The following is a 16,640-nucleotide window of genomic DNA, read 5'->3' as shown; positions in this document are numbered from 1 at the left end:
GGGTGACCTCTCACTCCGTGAGCCCTGGAAGGGGCTACCTGACACAGAGGAGTGAGTCCGAACTTAGATAACCAGAGGCCTGTTGAGAGACCAAGCACATGCTCGTATATGTCATTTAAATAGTAGACATCAGTAACATGGGAATGAAGGTATAATCCTTGCCCTCAAGAAGTATGGAAGATGTAGAAGCTGTATAAACAAATAAAACACCACCAGTTTAATTATTCAGGGCTGTAGCAGAGGGAGGAATTCCACACTTTTGGAGAAAACATTCAATGCCTGGGAAGAGGAATCACAGGAAAATGACGTTTAACTGGAACTTGAAAGAAAATGAGCAATTCAGGAGGTACTAGAAGGAAGTGGGTGTGTAAAGCCTTTTGAAAGTAGTTCAGTTAAGTGACTTTTTTCTTTCCTTCTCTGTCATTCCCCCAGCCAACACGAGAGAGTCCTTCAAAGATTCCGAGTCTGGCCTAGGTTCTGAGAGTAGTAATAGCAAGTATGTTCCAAGGTCCAGTGTGAAGCAGCAGACTGTAGAAGAGTTCTTGCCATTGATTAACTCACAGCTTTAATGAGATTTTGGCCTTGGGCTGGGGGCACGGTGTGCCGTCATCCCTACTCACAGGCTGTTCCTCTAACTGCACACAGTTTCCTCACAAATGCGTGCTATTGATCACCAGACGGCTGAGGCTAAAAGTCAAGAGAACATTGCAGAGCCATAGGCAGGGGTGGAAATCAGCTTATGGTCACCCCGAACACATAGCCAACCCGCTGGCAGTCCTGCAGGAAAGATGCAGGATTACTATTAAAACTTCCCACATAATCCCAGCACTTACCCAGATCCTGGTGTGTAGGTGGGTACTCAATAGATGTTCGTGGAGTTGAGGTGAGTGATGGGGGTGTCCTTTGCTTGCTGTCCAAAAGCCACCATGGGAGGAGCCAAATACCACACAACTGCTTATCTTGTGTCTTGTCTCCTGTCTTGCTGTACATGCCATTCAGTTTGGCAATAAAAGCCTTAAGATGCATGGACTTAGTTAACACTTTTGCAATATGGCTACTGAGCACAAACGTGCCACTTCTGGTGGCTCCCTGTATATTCACCATCTGTGATAATATTCTTTGTCCAGCTGGCATGGAACAACTCCCTCGGAGTGTCCCAAGAAATGGAAGGCAGAGAACAATTGCTGAGTTTGAGATCCCGTAGCTGTGAGATCCCTTGACAGGACCCCAGAACTTCCCAAGACAAAATGCAAGGGGAGATACAAAGACACCTGTGTCTGACTAGCTGCTGCCTTCACAATGCCCGATCCTCTGTACTCCAGGGGTGCCCCATTGCTGGCTCACAGACAGACTCTTTGTAAAGGCTTGGAGGGTTTTGTTTGTTTGTTTGTTTGCGGGGGGGAGAGTTTTTCCCTCTGTCTACTATATCCAATATATGAGCCTCTCCAGTGGGTTACGACTGCAAAGGTAGGCAGACAGAGGTGCTGTCTATCTCTACAAAGCTCCTTGAGCTTTTCTAGGAGCTCACTTTGACCCTTCGTTTTGGTAAGAAATCTGTGTTTTTATAGGTGCGCTGCTCTTAGGTGTTGTCAGTCCTACTGGATCTTTGCCTTATCTTGGCATCAGCAGTTAAGGGAAGGTCAAAGGGATTTTCCTCATTCTTTATAACAGCACTGTGTTGTATGTGTCCTAGCCCCTGCCACAGCGTATCTTTATGTCATTTCACATTTCTGCTCTGAAAACAGGAGAAGAAATAATAAACTGAAATAGATATCTTTAGAAAATAGGCATTTATTTTACTGAGACATGGCTGGCCATTTTCATCATTTATTTTATAAAGTATTCTAATATGATTCTGGATTTGCAAACCCTCTTCCTGCGTCTGTGAAATTTGAATGTACATTTCTCCTAAAGGTCTACGGCAAAGTCTCTCAGCAGAATCACACGATCGTATTACTGACGTGGCCCCATTTATGTCGTCTGGCTACAGAGCGCTTTCTTTCCTGCATCTAGGCCCCGTGTCTCTGAAATGGCATGGGCGGGCTGCAGTGGAGAGCCACTGGCGGCCTCCAGAGCCCTGGCGTGCTCTGTCGCAGATCCAAGCAGGGCATCCTGCCTCCTGTTCATAAAGGAGGCACTCAAGAGGAGCAACCAGTGTAACGAAACAAAGAGGATACAAGGGATTTCATTATCTTCCCAGTGAACTGTGTAATCATGCGGCTTTCTTTAAATTCACCCAGCGCGCTCCTGCGGTGTGTAAAATGGCTGGTATCAACACTGGGCTCCCACGTGCCGTCACTGGTCGCACATCAGGGTGTTCTCGGGGGCTGTTTGCATGACTTTTTATACTTCAAACCACTTTATGAGATCTCATAGCAGCCTTAGAAAAAGGAGGAAGAGCCGTCACTTAGGGCTGCCTGTATACATGTAGAAATACATGCACAGTGCTTACGCATCATTTGGATTGTGAATATAGTGAGCACATCCCACGTTTGTCCAGGGCTTCTCTATAGTGATGGGTAGAGAACATACTGACCCAGTCTTATCCCCTGCTCACATGATAACCTGCCTGGCTGAACCTCTCTCTCATCCAGGCAACTATTCACCCAGGTTGCTTTCTTAGGATAGCATTAGTTTAAATCCCCAATGCATAAGAGAAGCCCTAAAACTTCATCAGCCCCTGCTTCAAAATTTTCATTTCCTTGAACTCTGGGGAACCTCTGGATACTAAAGTGGGGACCGGCAAGTAGCCTGACTATTACCACCCTCACATAATTGCTGGTCTCTGAAATGTGCAGAGCTTTGCCAGCTACTGCAAGGGTCCCACAAAAAATGACACTTAAGAGTAATAAGCCCTGGCCGGGTAACTCAGTTGGTTAGAGCATCATCTCAATACACCAAGGCTGCAGGTTCAATCTCCTATCAGGGCACGTACAAGAATTGACCAGTGAATGCATAAATAAGTGGAACAACAATTCTGTGTTTCTCTCTCTCTCTCTCTCTAAAAACCAATAAATAAAAAAATTAAGAGTAATAAGAAATAGAGAGTGCTTTACATGAATATGCTCTAGTAAGCCTCATGCCCTGGGAGGTAGGAACTATGAATAGAAATGCCCCATCTTACAGATGAAGAGATTAAAGCAGGGAGAAGCTAGTCAAGCAGCCCAAGCTTGTCTGCTGGGAAGGAAGGACACGGAGGCTGTACTTGGAAGCACTGCACCAGAGTGCTCATCCAGTCAGTTCTCTGATTGCCAGTAACTTACTGTCTGGTGTTCACAGGGGAAGACTGGCAATTCCAGGCTTCCCTCCAAGTGTTAAACGTAAGCAGCAGACTGTACACATGGCCCAAGTTCTGAAGGAGCAATGGCCTCCCACCAAGATGGGCAGATGTGAGATGTTAGGGGTCCCCTGTGCAGGTCTGTGAGGGCTGGCGTTAGTACGTGGGAAGGGGAGGCAGGGCAGTGCACGCAAAACGAGAAGAGTGTATAGAAACAAGGGCAGGAGAGCCCAGAGTAAAGCCGTGTGGCTGTAGCGCAGGTTCAGAAAGGGGTTGAAGGTGCCAGAGGGGTGGGGGTGGAGTGTGGAGGGTGTGAATTAGGGCAAAGAAAGACACAGCTACGCAAGAAGAGTGTCATTCCCTGTGTGTGTTTTGCAGAGAAAAAAATTGTGGAAATAGTCTGGCTCAAGAGGTCCTCAGGGCCAACGGGTAACTCACGTAGAGCCAGATTGAGAGAAGTGATTGGATAGACCGACTTCTGCTATCGTGTTCAGTTCAGCCAGCTTAGAGTCATCTCCCTTGCACTGTGCACTAATCACATAGTACTCTAAAAGAGAACTAACCGAACACTTAACAGTCTGCTGGCCCGCTTTTTGTTGTTATTTTTAAACAAGTATCACAGATTCTCTCTGATAAGAGGTTGCTCATTCTCTAGAAGAATGTACTGAGGATAAACACACCCAGTTGGCCACATTATGCCAAGTTTAGGCAGCACCCTCTATAGCCGATGGATCCAGCAGGTGGCAGGCTTCCAATTTCCCTCCTATTCTCTGTAAAGTTATCTTCCAGTCATTTATTGGTTTCACAGCCATTAATGTTTCTAAATATTGGTGCTCAGCATCTTTTGTGTCTGTATTTCCCCTTAGGGGCATTATCTCTGGTTGTATTTCCTTACGTAGAAACAAGAAAAAGAAAACTGGGTTTGGTTTCTATAGGCAAAGGGGACATGTGGACAGAGCCTAGCCATGTGCTCTGATTTAGCATTCCTGGTTATAACTATTTTCTGAAAAATGTTCAGCATTTATATTATATTTTATGAAAATGTTTCTGATGTTTTTATATCTCCTTAACTTCCTCCTGACAGTCTGATACTTTGAGTGTTCCTCCTGTCCGTCAGTGCCTGGCTCCCTCGCCACCGCTTTTCCTCCAGCACAAGCCGTGCACTCTGTTGGGAACATGAGAAGCGGAGCGGCCAGGGCCTGCCCTGCCCTGCCCGTGCGGAGCGGGCGGTGGGAGCGAGGGCAGGGCAGCCGCGTTTGGCTGTCCTGCTGGGCACTGTGACCCTGGGAAGAAAGAGCCTGAGCATCTCTGAACCTGTTTTCCTTATCTGTCGTAGTGCAAGGACGCATAACAATCCCTTTCTACCTCATACGGTTGTAAAAAATAACTCTCATGACCTGGTTGTGGAAATAAAGTGAACAAATATATGTGATAAGTGCTTTAATATTTACAATGCACTTTTAAAATACCAGGTGGCCTTGTTGTCCTCTTAGAGATATAAAAGTCAGTGTCGATTATGTTAGCAGAGGACAGACTGGAATCAGACTGGGGCAGCTCCCGCGACAGAACGCCCCACCCCAGTAATCGTGGTGGCCCTGTTGGTCCACTTTGCATGTGAACGTGGGAAAGACTGAGAGACTTCAGTGAAAGACAAGCTCCAGCCACCACGTTTGCCGCCCTTTTCCTTCACCTGAGGCACAGGGAAAACTAAAATTTTAGTATGGCTTCGCTCAATTTGTGAAGAGAAGGAAGACCGTATTCCAAACAACCTATGTTGGTGGGCCTTTCATACTTACAAGAGTTTTCCATTTAAATCTAAATAGAATGTTAGTCCCTCCTATCAGGTAAAGGTATATTTGTAAAGCGCTGGCATTTGTATATAGAAAAATATAATTTATTCTTTCATAATGAAAAATAGTTTTTCTTCCCTTGTTCATGTTTAAATGCATTTCCCTAAAATATTTTTATAATTATGACATTAGGTATGGGATTATATACTCTTAAATATATAAAGAGCTCTAAAATCAGCAATAAAATACTGAGACTTTCAGGTACTAAATTAGATACAAGGTACGAACAAATCATTCCCTAACGAAATACAAATGAGCAGAATCTATGAGGCCACATTCAGCCTGTTAATTGCCACAGAATGAAGATCAAAACTTCATATAACTTTTTCTTATAAAATTGGTAATTGGTTAAGTGTTACTAAGTTCTGACAAGCTTGTGGTAAGACAGGTGCTTGTGTGTGGCTTGCAGGACTATAAACTGACACAAACACTCAGGGAAATAGTGTATCAGCATGTACCAACAGTCTTTGTAAAGTTCAGACAGGCCCTTTCTTTGACTCAGCACGTGGAATCTGAGTACCTAATCTAAGGAGAGTGTCGGAGGTTAGGTCAGTGATACATAGGTGAAGATATTTATTTCAACTCTTATAAGAATTCAAAAGTAGGAAGCAGTAGCAGTAGGAAAATAGTTAAATTTTGATCCACCCATCTCATGGAATATTGTAATAGAGCCAATTAAAATATGGTCTGAAGGAACATTCCGTGATGAAAGGCAAGTTTTTCAAAGTTACACAATGTGAAATGAAGAAACAACATAAAAGTAAATATTAGATTAATTTAAAATTAAAATTATGTATGAAGTATGTCTGTCTGTACATGCATAATTTATACTTGCTTGAAAAAAGACCTGCAGAAAATATCCTGAAATATCACCAGTGTTAGCTGGATGGTTGGCTTCTCGATGATTTTCTTTTTTTTTAATTCATACCTTCCTATTTTCTTCTTGCAATGGCTTTATTACTCCCCAGATTGGGGTACAGAGTAGATGGTAACATGGAAACAGTCAATCCTTTTTCAGTCTTCTTCTTCTTGACGCCTCATTGCTTAGGACCACCTGGAGTTGAATTGCTAGGTGTCTTTCATGCCTAGGCATTTTATTTTTATTTATTTATTTGTTTTTTAGATTCATTTTTTTAGAGAGAGGGGAAGGGAGGGAGAAAGAGAAGAGAAACATCAGTGTGTGGTTGTCTCTCGCATGCTCCTGACTGGGCACCTGGCCTGTGACCCAGACATGTGCCCTGACTAGAAATCAAACTGGGGACCTTTCAGTTTGCAGGCCAGCACGCAGTCCACTGAGCCACACCGGCCTGGGCATAGGCCTAGGCTTTGTAAAAGGCCCTTCTCCTGCCCTGGCCTGCTGGGTGTGGCTCAGTTGGTTGGAGCATCGTCCTGTACACCAAAGGGTCACAGGTGATGGTCCTTTCTCACACTGATGTTTCTCTCTTTCCCTCCCTTCCCTTTTCTCTAAAATCAGTAAGAGTGTCCACAGGTGAGGATTAAAAAAATTAATTAATTAAAAAAAATGAAAGGCTCTTCTTATACTTCTCCTCTTTTCAAGGTGATCAGGGCCATTTTTTACTTTAAAAGAATATACTTCTCCCCTGCTGATTAAGAAATTCAGAAGAGATGATTGACACCGGAATAAAGGGGATCAGTCCTGCCCACCTGCCCCGGGCACCCCACAGCCTGGCTTCTGACCCCGTTCTCCAGGCCGTCCCCAGGGCCTGCCCAGTAAGCCCCTGCCCCAGGACTGAGCGAAAGGGCACAGAAACCCACCCAGAATGGCCTCCCCACATGTGACCTGGTGGAAGAAAGGCTGTTTCATACTCACTGGCATAAACTTTCCAGCTCCACAAGCTGACGGGTTTTATGGTGACAGCAAAACAACCTTTTAAAATAATTAAAAACAAAAGTCTCATTCAATTTTGATACTCTTTGATTTCTAGGTCAAAGGAAAAACACAAAAATGAGAAAAAAGAAAAATAAATCAGCCAAGGAGGCAGGCCCTGGGCACATTATTTACACTTAATACATATGGATGAAGCTAACTGTTATTTATAGAGCCTTTCCATGTGCCACATGGGGTGCAGGAGGCTTTCCCAACTCTGTTCCAGGTATGCGCCTCCCAGGAGCCCCTATGAGACAGGTGGGGTTCTGCTGTCATATAGCACAGGAAGTAGAGGCCCAGGGAGGGGACACAACCCGCCCCGGCCACAGAGTCCACCCTCTTAAAGAAACCTCACGTTTTGCCCCCACCCTCTCTGGACTCTCCAGGATGTCACTGCGCAAAGGGTTATTTGGAAGTGGAAGTCCCCTGGCGTGTGTATCCTCACCTGTCTTTGTCTTTGGCACTCCTCTCTCTGTTCTGACCTTGCTTCATTACAGCAGGCCCCTTTAATACCACCTCATTTTTTTTTATAGAGTGGAAATAAGGTGTCAATCACTACTACCCCATTTGAAAACACATCAATCAAAACGGGACCAGCCAGGAGAAACAGCTATAAGAGCCGGATGGTGAGGCGGAGCAAGAAATCTAAGAAGAAAGAAAGTCTAGAAAGGTTAGTTAAAACAGTGTTCTTTGTGAATTTAGTGGGGCACGCATGTCGGAGGAAAGTTACTCCCTACTTAATGTAAATGTTTATGTATGAGAGAGTTTGTGTTCTGGTTCACATACATTTATACATGAAAGTTCATATTCACGACAGCATTATTTTTCACTGTGAAAAAGTTTACATAGTTACGTTATAGAGCTCAGGTTGCTCTATCTCATGTGTGAGAACTGGAAAAGCCCTTCGGGGTTTCTTAAGCCTCTAGACTTTATTTCATTTGAGTTGAATTTGAGGAACTGAACCTTCAAGCAGTTTTTAACATTAAATTTACATTTAATAATGTCCTTTACACTGTCGAAACCAGTTGGTATATTCAAGTGCCAGATATTCTGAAATAACTATATCTCAAAAGCCGCCAGATAGACCGGGAAGTAAAAGCTTTGTTTTCGTGACTCAAAACCTAGCCAGGTTCCCCATTTGCTGTCTGAGAGGCATCGTGACTATGTTCTGTGCAAGACTCTGGCAAGAAGCGGTGTGTGTTTCTGGGGGGACAGCTCTTGCCAGGCAGCCGTCCGGATGTGCTCCCTCCCTGAGGCCACAGCCTCTCTCCTGTACCCACTGGGGTCTAATGCATGAACCTATTAAGAGGAGTTTTGATGATAAACAAATGTAGATAAACAAATGTAAAAGGAATGCTCCAGGAAAGACAGTTATACAAGAAAGGAAATAGAATTATGCTTTACATGGTCCAGCTGTCAATGATATTTATAACGTAAAGAAAACACCAGCCTTTTACTCTAACCAAACGTTTTTGTTTAGCTCTGTTGGGAGGAATGGCAAAAAGCAGGTGTGTTTGGTCAGAAGGTGGAGAGGGTTGTATAAGAGCTTAATTCTCATCTTCTGTGGTAGGGCGTTAACAGGTAGTTTCTGAAACTGAAAATCTAAAAAGTAACATAAGCACGTTGCTTAGCAATATGCAGACAGATGGAAGAAGACTCACTCCCTGTCTGGGAGGTGGGCAGAAAAAGGAGGGTAGCTATTATTTTACGTTGTAAGTTTATAAAAACTGTTTGGCTTTTTAACCCAAGGGCATTTGTTACTTTTATTAAAAATTACACACACACAGAACACACATTTTGAGATTGTTCTTCTTTTTTCTAATGTGTGCTTTGTATGTTGTTTGGTCTGTTGGTCATATAAAACACAGTCTCGGGGTAGCAGTGTTGACACTTTTCGCTTACACTCACCAGGGGTGGGTCAGGCTTGCATGACGGTAAAGGGACTCTGTACAGCCACCGGGCTTCTCAGCCATCTGAAGCTGTGCCTTCTGCTTTAAGATGTGCTTGTTGAACACTAAATACACATTTGCTTCTGCTGCACGCGGTGTCTGCTGCCCCGCTGATAGGATAATCTTCAGTTCACCTTTCTCAGCTTTTCTATGTAAATGTGCACTCTGCATTGTCATTAGGAGTACTCAAGAGCCCACAATGGAATGCGCACAGCCGGGCAGAGATAAAGCCTCTGCCTGGTGCATCACCATGAAAGAATTCTATATCCCAGATGATTTTTCTTCCAGAGATATACTTTGTATTATCTCCTAGTGAAATTGTGTCAGTATCTGGGGGTACATACTCACAAGCTTTCAGGCAAAGAACACCCTTCTCATACACCTGACAAATAAATAAGTGAATAAATGTAATGTATATACGTAGTATACTTTATATATATTTTTATTTTTCCAGCTCTTCTTAAAGTGTTTGGAATTAAGTAAGCTTCCATTATATATTATCTTCCTTTCTTAGTCATAAAAATATCTTTATTATAAAATTGAGATCCTGCCCTGGCTGGTGTGGCTCAGTGGATTGAGTGCCAGTCTGCAGACCAAAAGGTTGCCGGTTTGATTTCCAGTCAGGGCACATGCCTGGGCTGTGGGCCAGGTCCCCAGTTGGGGGCGTGCAAGAGGAAACCAGATGATGTATCTCTTACACATTGATGTTTCTCTCCCCCTCTTTCTCCTTTTCTTCCCCTCTCTCTAAAAGTAAATAAATAAAATCTTTTAAAAGTAGAATCCTACTCTTTAATGGCATCTGCCATCCTATCACCATGTCTGGCACAGGGGTGTGAGCAGAACACACCGATATTGTGGGGAGGCAGGAGCAGCTCCAAACACAGAATCCAATCCATTTTCTCTTGTTTGCACTGTAGGAGGAGATCCCTTTTCAAAAAACTGGCCAAGCAGCCTTCTCCGTTACTCCACACCAGCCGAAGTTTCTCCTGCTTGAACCGATCACTGTCATCTGGGGAGAGCCTCCCAGGGTCCCCCACTCACAGCCTGTCTCCACGATCTCCCACACCCAGCTATCGCTCCACCCCCGACTTCCCGTCTGGTGAGTGAGTCTCCTGCAAGGACAGCAAGGGAGAGTTAAAAGGAGGTCAAAGTCACCCTCTTAGATCCTGAGACACTGAGGATTATTCTAGCTTGGCGGTCATAAGATAGGGCTATTGGGATCATTAAAAATAAGACAGAAACTATTGGATTAAAACTTAGTGTTAGGGAGGTTTATCGGAAAAGCATTCATTCATTAAAGAGTTGGATGCTGAGACAGTTTGCTGACCTTGACCTGACCTTACCTGAAACAATTTGGGCTAGAGGGTGGAAAGGAGAGGGAAGGTAGACATTGCTCACAGTGCTCTGTTTTCTACCCCCAGGTACTAACTCCTCCCAGAGCAGCTCCCCAAGTTCTAGTGCCCCCAACTCCCCAGCGGGGTCAGGACACATCCGGCCCAGCACTCTCCACGGCCTGGCCCCCAAACTCAGTGGACAACGATACCGGTCTGGAAGGCGTAAGTCAGCCGGCAGCATCCCACTCTCCCCGCTGGCCCGCACACCCTCTCCAACTCCACAGCCCACCTCCCCACAGCGGTCTCCATCACCTCTCTTGGGACATTCACTTGGCAATTCCAAGATCGTTCAGGCCTTTCCCAGCAAAATGCACTCCCCTCCCACCATCGTCAGACACATCGTGAGGCCCAAGAGCGCGGAGCCCCCTCGGTCCCCGCTGCTCAAACGCGTGCAATCGGAGGAGAAGCTCTCTCCCTCCTATGGCAGTGACAAGAAGCACCTGTGTTCCCGCAAGCACAGCCTGGAGGTGACCCAGGAGGAGGTACAGCGGGAGCAGTCCCAGCGGGAATTGACCTTGCAGAGCCTGGAGGAGAATGCGTGTGATGCGCCTGCCCTCAGCCGGGCCAGGCCCGTGGAACAAGGCTGCCTGAAACGCCCCGTCTCCCGGAAGCTGGGGAGGCAGGAGTCTGTGGACGAGCTGGACCGCGAGAAGCTGAAGACCAAGGTGGCAGTGAAGAAACCAGACGGCTTCCCAGAGAAGCAAGAACCCCACCAGAAATCCCACGGACTTGGGAGTGATTTGGAAAACCACTCTAGTTTGAGGCTAGAAGAGAGAGAGAAGAAGAAATATCCAAAGTCTTTAGAAAGGTCAACTCATTCTGAAAGCAAAGCAGCCATGCCAGAGACGCAGTCCCTGGGCAGCCTGCTGAAGGATGCTCTGCATAAGCAGGCCAGCGTGCGGGCCAGCGAGGCTGCGACCTTGGATGGGGCGGCAGCCGGCTATGGCCAGGCACCTGGGGACCACAGCCAGGGCACCTGTGACTTCAAACGAGCCTCTGCTCCCAGCTCCCTTCAAGATGGTCTCTGTCACCCCACTGACAGGTCCGCCCCTGGAAAAGGTGACCACATGGAGAAGGCTCCCCAGGCCAAGGAGTGTCTCCGCTGTGACAAGTTAGACAGCAAGCTGGCCAACATCGATTACCTCCGAAAGAAAATGTCCCTTGAAGACAAAGATGAAAACCTCTGTCCTGTGCTCAAGCCCAAGATGACATCTAGTGCCCACGAATGCCTGCCGGGGAACCCAGCCCGGCCCATAGGCGGGCAGCAGGAGACGCCGCCGGCCTCTGAGAGCCGAGCGCTCATGAACAGTGCCCACACAGCTCAGATGAGCAGTGTGTCTTTCGTCCCTCTCAAGGCCTTAGCTGCCCGGGTGGACGGGGGAGCAGAGAAGCCGGGCTTGATTGCTCCTGAGTCACCTGTTCGGAAAAGCCCTTCTGAGTACAAGCTGGAAGGCAGGTCTGTGTCATGCCTGAAGCCAATTGAGGGCACTTTGGACATTGCTCTCTTGTCTGGACCTCAGGCCTCCAAGATCGAGCCACCCTCCCCAGCACCTGCACAGGGCCCCAGCCCGGGCAGTGACATGAGGCCCTCTGTGCCACTGGCTCTTCCCAGCAGCGGGGGGAAGAAGGGTGATGCTGCTGGTCAGAGGGAGCCTTCCTCTGCTGGCTTCAAGATGAGTAAATCCTACCTGCTCGAGCCTCGGTTCCCACCACCCAGCCGGGGTCTCCACAGTTCACCAGCAGCTCCCCTGCCTGACCCAGAGCTAAAGCAGGACAGGAGAGTTTCCCATGCCACCAAGAGCCCGGTGACAGTCATGGAAAACAATCCCCAGCGGAGAGAGGGCGGCCCCAGCAAACACCAAGATCCCAGCCCCGACACTAAACATTTGCCCTTGCTGGGGCAGAACCTGCAGAGCCCCAACCCACCCAGGTCGTGTGGCACGCTCCCCACCGCAGGTGTCCCCTTGAGGGAGAAGCTGAGGGGAAGGGAATCATCTGAAAGGGGCCCTTCCACAGCCAGAATTGAGCCGTCTGCTGCAAGGGCTGACGTCCACAGAGACCCCTCCACGGAGCTGTGTCCTCTGGAAGCTACTAAAACCAGTGACAACTCCAAAAATCTCCCCTCTGTGGGAAGGACTTGCCCGGACCTCCACGCACAGACCCAGGCCATGGAAAGAGCGTGGGGGCCTTCTGGGAAAGCAAACCACAGAGATGGCCGAGATGAGGTGAGGCCACTGGCCAGAGAGGACTCCCCTTTGCACTCCGTGGGGACTCCTTGTGAGAGGGAGCCGGGCACGGGAAGGAGCGGTATGGAACACAAGTCAGAAGCCCCTTCTGCCACTCGGTCTCTGCAGCCGCCCGAGAGTGGGAAGAGTGAAAAGCCCTGCAGTTTCCCTTCTTTGCAGAAAGACTGCTCCAAGGAACCAACGGAAAGAAAGGAACAGCTGCAGCCGCAGCACCTCAGCAGTGGCTCTCAGCCCCCAACGGTCACCAAAGAACTGCCGGGCCCTGCTGCTCGGCAGCTCTGCGGCTCACCCAGCCACTCTTCAGGCAGAGAGCCGGGGAGCAAGCCCTGTGCCTCAGAGCCCAGCCTGGGCCTCCAGGACCCGCCCAAGCCCGCTGCTGTGCACAGTGAAAGCAGCAGCCACAAGCCCAGGCCTGGCCCTGAGCCCAGCCCTCCGAAGTCCAAGCCCCCAGACAAGCCCCTCTCCTCCCAGAAGCCCAGCGTTGGAGCTGCGGTTGTCAGAGAGCCTGGCGCACAGCGCCCCGGTGGCCCCAGCCCAGACGGGAGGGCCAGTGGTAAGGGCGCGTTGGATGTCTTCCCTGCCCCGCTAGGCTCCCAGGACACGGCCAGCAATGTGACCGGCGCAGGCGGAAGTGGGCCCCCAGTCTCAGTAGCCCCCAAAGGGGGTCCTCTGGACACCAAGCCGAAGCCCACCGACGGCGGGCGTGCCCCGGGCGTGCTGGAGAAGCCCGCGCACCTGCCGCGGCTAGGACACCCAGGGGCCAGTGAGCCTGTGGAGCAGAAGCTCTCCGCTGTGGGCGAAAAGCTGAACCTGTCTCCAAAGCACCCCAAACCATCCACTGTGAAGGACGGCCCCGCAGCGTGCAGACAGACAGACAAGGGCCCTAGCCCGGGGGCCGCGGGCGCGGACAGGAAGTCCGAAGGGAAGAAGTGCAGCGAAGCGCTTCCCGTCCCGGTGCCCGTCCCCGTGCCCGCGGAGAGCAGGAGGGCGGAGGCCGGCCTGGCCCCGCACACGGGGCCACCGGGCGAGGCGCGGCCAAAGGGCTCAGAGAGGCCCGTGGGGAAGGCCTTGCCGGAGGCCAAGAGCAGAGCGCTCAGTGCCCAGAAGCCACCGGCGGAGGTGGGCAGGCCCGGGGGCCTGAAGCGCTCACCCTCCGCCGTCGGGCAGGGTTCTCTGCGACCTGCGGCCGCCCCGGAGAAGCCTCTGAGCTCCTCCTCCAGCTTTCCTGAAGCCAGGCCCGGAGCGCGGGAGGCCTCGGCTGCCAGCGGCGACCCCTTTTACGCCAAGGCGCATGTGGCTGTGCCCGAGCCAGCGGCCCCCGGTCCCCGGGACCAGCGGAAGCCGCCACCCACGGGCGCTGGCGGGGCCCACCTGCCCAAGAGCGACTCCCTGCCGTGCTTCGGGAGCTCCACAGCCCCCGAGCTGCGCGCCCCCACCCCTAGCGCGGCGCTCCCGGCCTCCTCCGGAGAAGCCAAGGGCAGGGAGCCCGCCGCGGCCCAGCCGCCGCAGGCCAGGAGACAGAACGCGGGCCGGGAGGGGGCCAAGCTGTCCCCGGCGCCCAGCGGTGAGCGCCCAGTCGCCCTGCCTTCCGAGAAGGACTTCGTGGTCCGCCAGAGGCGGGGGAAAGAGAGTTTGCGGAGCAGCCCTCACAAGAAGGCTTCCTAATCGGCCGGGCCCCCGTGACCCTAGGGCCACGCAGCCCAAGCCTGTGACCCAGTCTCCACCGCCTGGGACACCAGCGCCGAGGGAGCCCCGCTGAAGGCGGGGGGAGAGAGAGAAGACGTGGAAAGAAAGAGGGGACCTTCTTCCAGATGCCTTCCCAATTGTACCCGGTAAAAATGCCACCACATAGTGTTCGTACGAGGAAAAGGAAACACCTTTACAGTTGAGGGTTGTTGAGGAAAAAGATTTTCTCTGTAAATATCTGGCAATGTGTTTGGTTTGGATGTAGAATGGATACCTTGCTGCTGATTGCGTCATTTACTACAGCTTTTTTTTTTTAATAAGATTTTTGCTTTACCACTTATCTTAATGTAGTAATGAAGCGACATGGTTAAAACCGAAGTATGTGAAAGTATAGATGCTCCCGTCCTCGTGTGTATACACGTTCACCTGTATGTTTTGGTCTGTGGTTAAGAGGCTATTTCAAAGCTACATTTTTCTAAGTTCTAACATCCTAAGTAGAGATAAAGATGCAGGAAAGCCCTAAATACAGTAGATTGTGAGTTTTTATGTGCATTTTTAGCCAGAGATTTTGATAGTACTGTATCTGGCTACCTATGTTTCCAGATCTAAAGCGAGAACTACTCTAACTGCTGCATTTAGAATCCTCCTCCATTAGGAATGGCCGGAACAAACGGAGCCAGCCGTGTTCATTTCACAGCATCCTCGTGGACATTTCGATCCTGGGTCCACCTGTCCGAAAGGCCAGCTGTCCTTGTCTGTGGGTGTGGGTGTGTGTGTCGGGTCTTCACCCCGGGGAGCGCGGGGCCTGTGAACACACGTCGCCTTTATTTCTGTTCCGCTTTTCCTTCTCTTCATGCTCTCAAACTCAGGCTTTATGCTGTGAGTCACCGGTCTAGAAGCACACATTCCGTAGTCCTGCGCCGGCCCTGCTGTTGGACAAGCAGGGAGACTACTGGCTACACGCGGATCTGCTAGTACTTAGGTTGAGGGATAAGCATCAGGCATTGGAAGAGGTGTTAAATTTGCTTTTTTGAGGAAAAGAAGGGGGGTGGATTTTGGCATCATAGCATATATATTAAGGAATAATCAGGACATCAGATACCTTTTAATACATAGCTGGGGCCTTATGTTGTAGATGAAGCTTGCTGTTTTTAGCAAGTTCCTGGGTTTCACATTCATTTCTGACGCATCGAGTAGCTCCATACATTTCATAACATGATCTCTCTATTTGTATGCAAACAATTACTGTATTAATAAAGAGCAGCATTTTTGTAACAAAAAAGACCTGTTGGAGCTATTTGGTGCTTGAATGTGACTGTCCTTTTTACTTTTGCTAAGCCTTATTTGAACTTTGTATACCACGGAATATGTAGAATTCGTCCATTTTACTGCTGAAGGGGCTTTTTGTTGTTTTCCATTGGGGTTCCCCTGGTGGCTTGTTTTGTAAGTGGGTGTTGTAAGATGGCACTTGCTGACAGAAGTACTAAGGCACTAAGTACTAAGAGAAAACACACACAGATAAATATTTATAAGATGCTTGGGATCCATAGCAGGAATTTTTATTTTGTTTTGTAAGAGGGAAAAAATCACCAACGAATACTAGCCCAACACACAGACCTCCTTGGGGGTGTCTTAGTATCTTCAGGCTGTTGAACTTTTCATCTAAGCATAGCATCGTCCTATAGCCCTGTGGATTGTAAATCATTTAGGAAGGCTGTAAACTGCACTCCGAAAACAGAGGCGTTATTTAATCAGCTGCTTGGTTGTCCTTCATTGCAAAATGAGTTGGCAATGGCAAAAGAAAAAAAGTAGAAAATGTCTCCTTTTTGCCCCTATTACTTTCCCATGTAGTTTTAGCCATTCCCATCACCATTGTGACGTTGTAGAAGAAAGAAAATATTTTACAAGAATTTTAATGGGTTTCAGAAGTGGTCTCAACATTTATAATTCATATCTGTGTTTCGCGGTTGTCCTAACCCAATGCTTCTGCACTCAGATGCCGAGACAGGTCTACTGGGGAGGCAGTTCATGGTTTACAGCCTTTGCTTTTTAACTGTCCAGTTTCCTTTAAAGCACAACTAGGTGCTTGTTTACAGATGATGTATTTATGTATATTTTGTATAGTGTGTATTGTTTTTGCCAAATATGTTTTTGCATTTGGGATGAGTAAAGAGTACCTAAGGTTGCATTCATGTAATACCTGTTTGTTGTTGTGACCCTCTCCCATCAGCTGGTAGGAACTCTCCTGTGTTCTCTTTGGTCGGTCTCCTGTGATTGTAAGATGTGCTCCTCGGTAGTACTCCCAGCGGTAGATTTACCAGCTTAAAATTTGTTAGGATCTGTGCAATAA

General features: G+C 48.6%; 1 protein-coding gene across 7 annotated transcripts in view; it reads left to right on the top strand.

Moving 5' to 3' along the window:
* The window catches only part of MAST4 (microtubule associated serine/threonine kinase family member 4), a 524,552-nt gene extending 510,056 nt beyond the window's left edge, over positions 1-14,496 (top strand). For all 7 annotated transcript variants that reach the window (XM_053913123.2, XM_053913118.2, XM_053913119.2 and 4 more), the window contains 3 exons: positions 7,549-7,685; positions 9,882-10,063; positions 10,386-14,496. In XM_053913123.2, the coding sequence (XP_053769098.1) occupies positions 7,549-7,685; positions 9,882-10,063; positions 10,386-14,269 (4,203 nt within the window). In that variant the 3' untranslated portion in view covers positions 14,270-14,496. The remainder of the gene's footprint in view (positions 1-7,548; positions 7,686-9,881; positions 10,064-10,385) is intronic.
* The last annotated feature ends 2,144 nt before the right edge of the window (positions 14,497-16,640 follow it).

This window comes from Desmodus rotundus, chromosome 1 (genome assembly GCF_022682495.2).
Source record: "Desmodus rotundus isolate HL8 chromosome 1, HLdesRot8A.1, whole genome shotgun sequence".
Lineage (NCBI taxonomy): Eukaryota > Metazoa > Chordata > Mammalia > Chiroptera > Phyllostomidae > Desmodus > Desmodus rotundus.
Note: the sequence above shows the minus strand (reverse complement) of the source record. Positions and strands in the feature narration are given on the sequence as shown.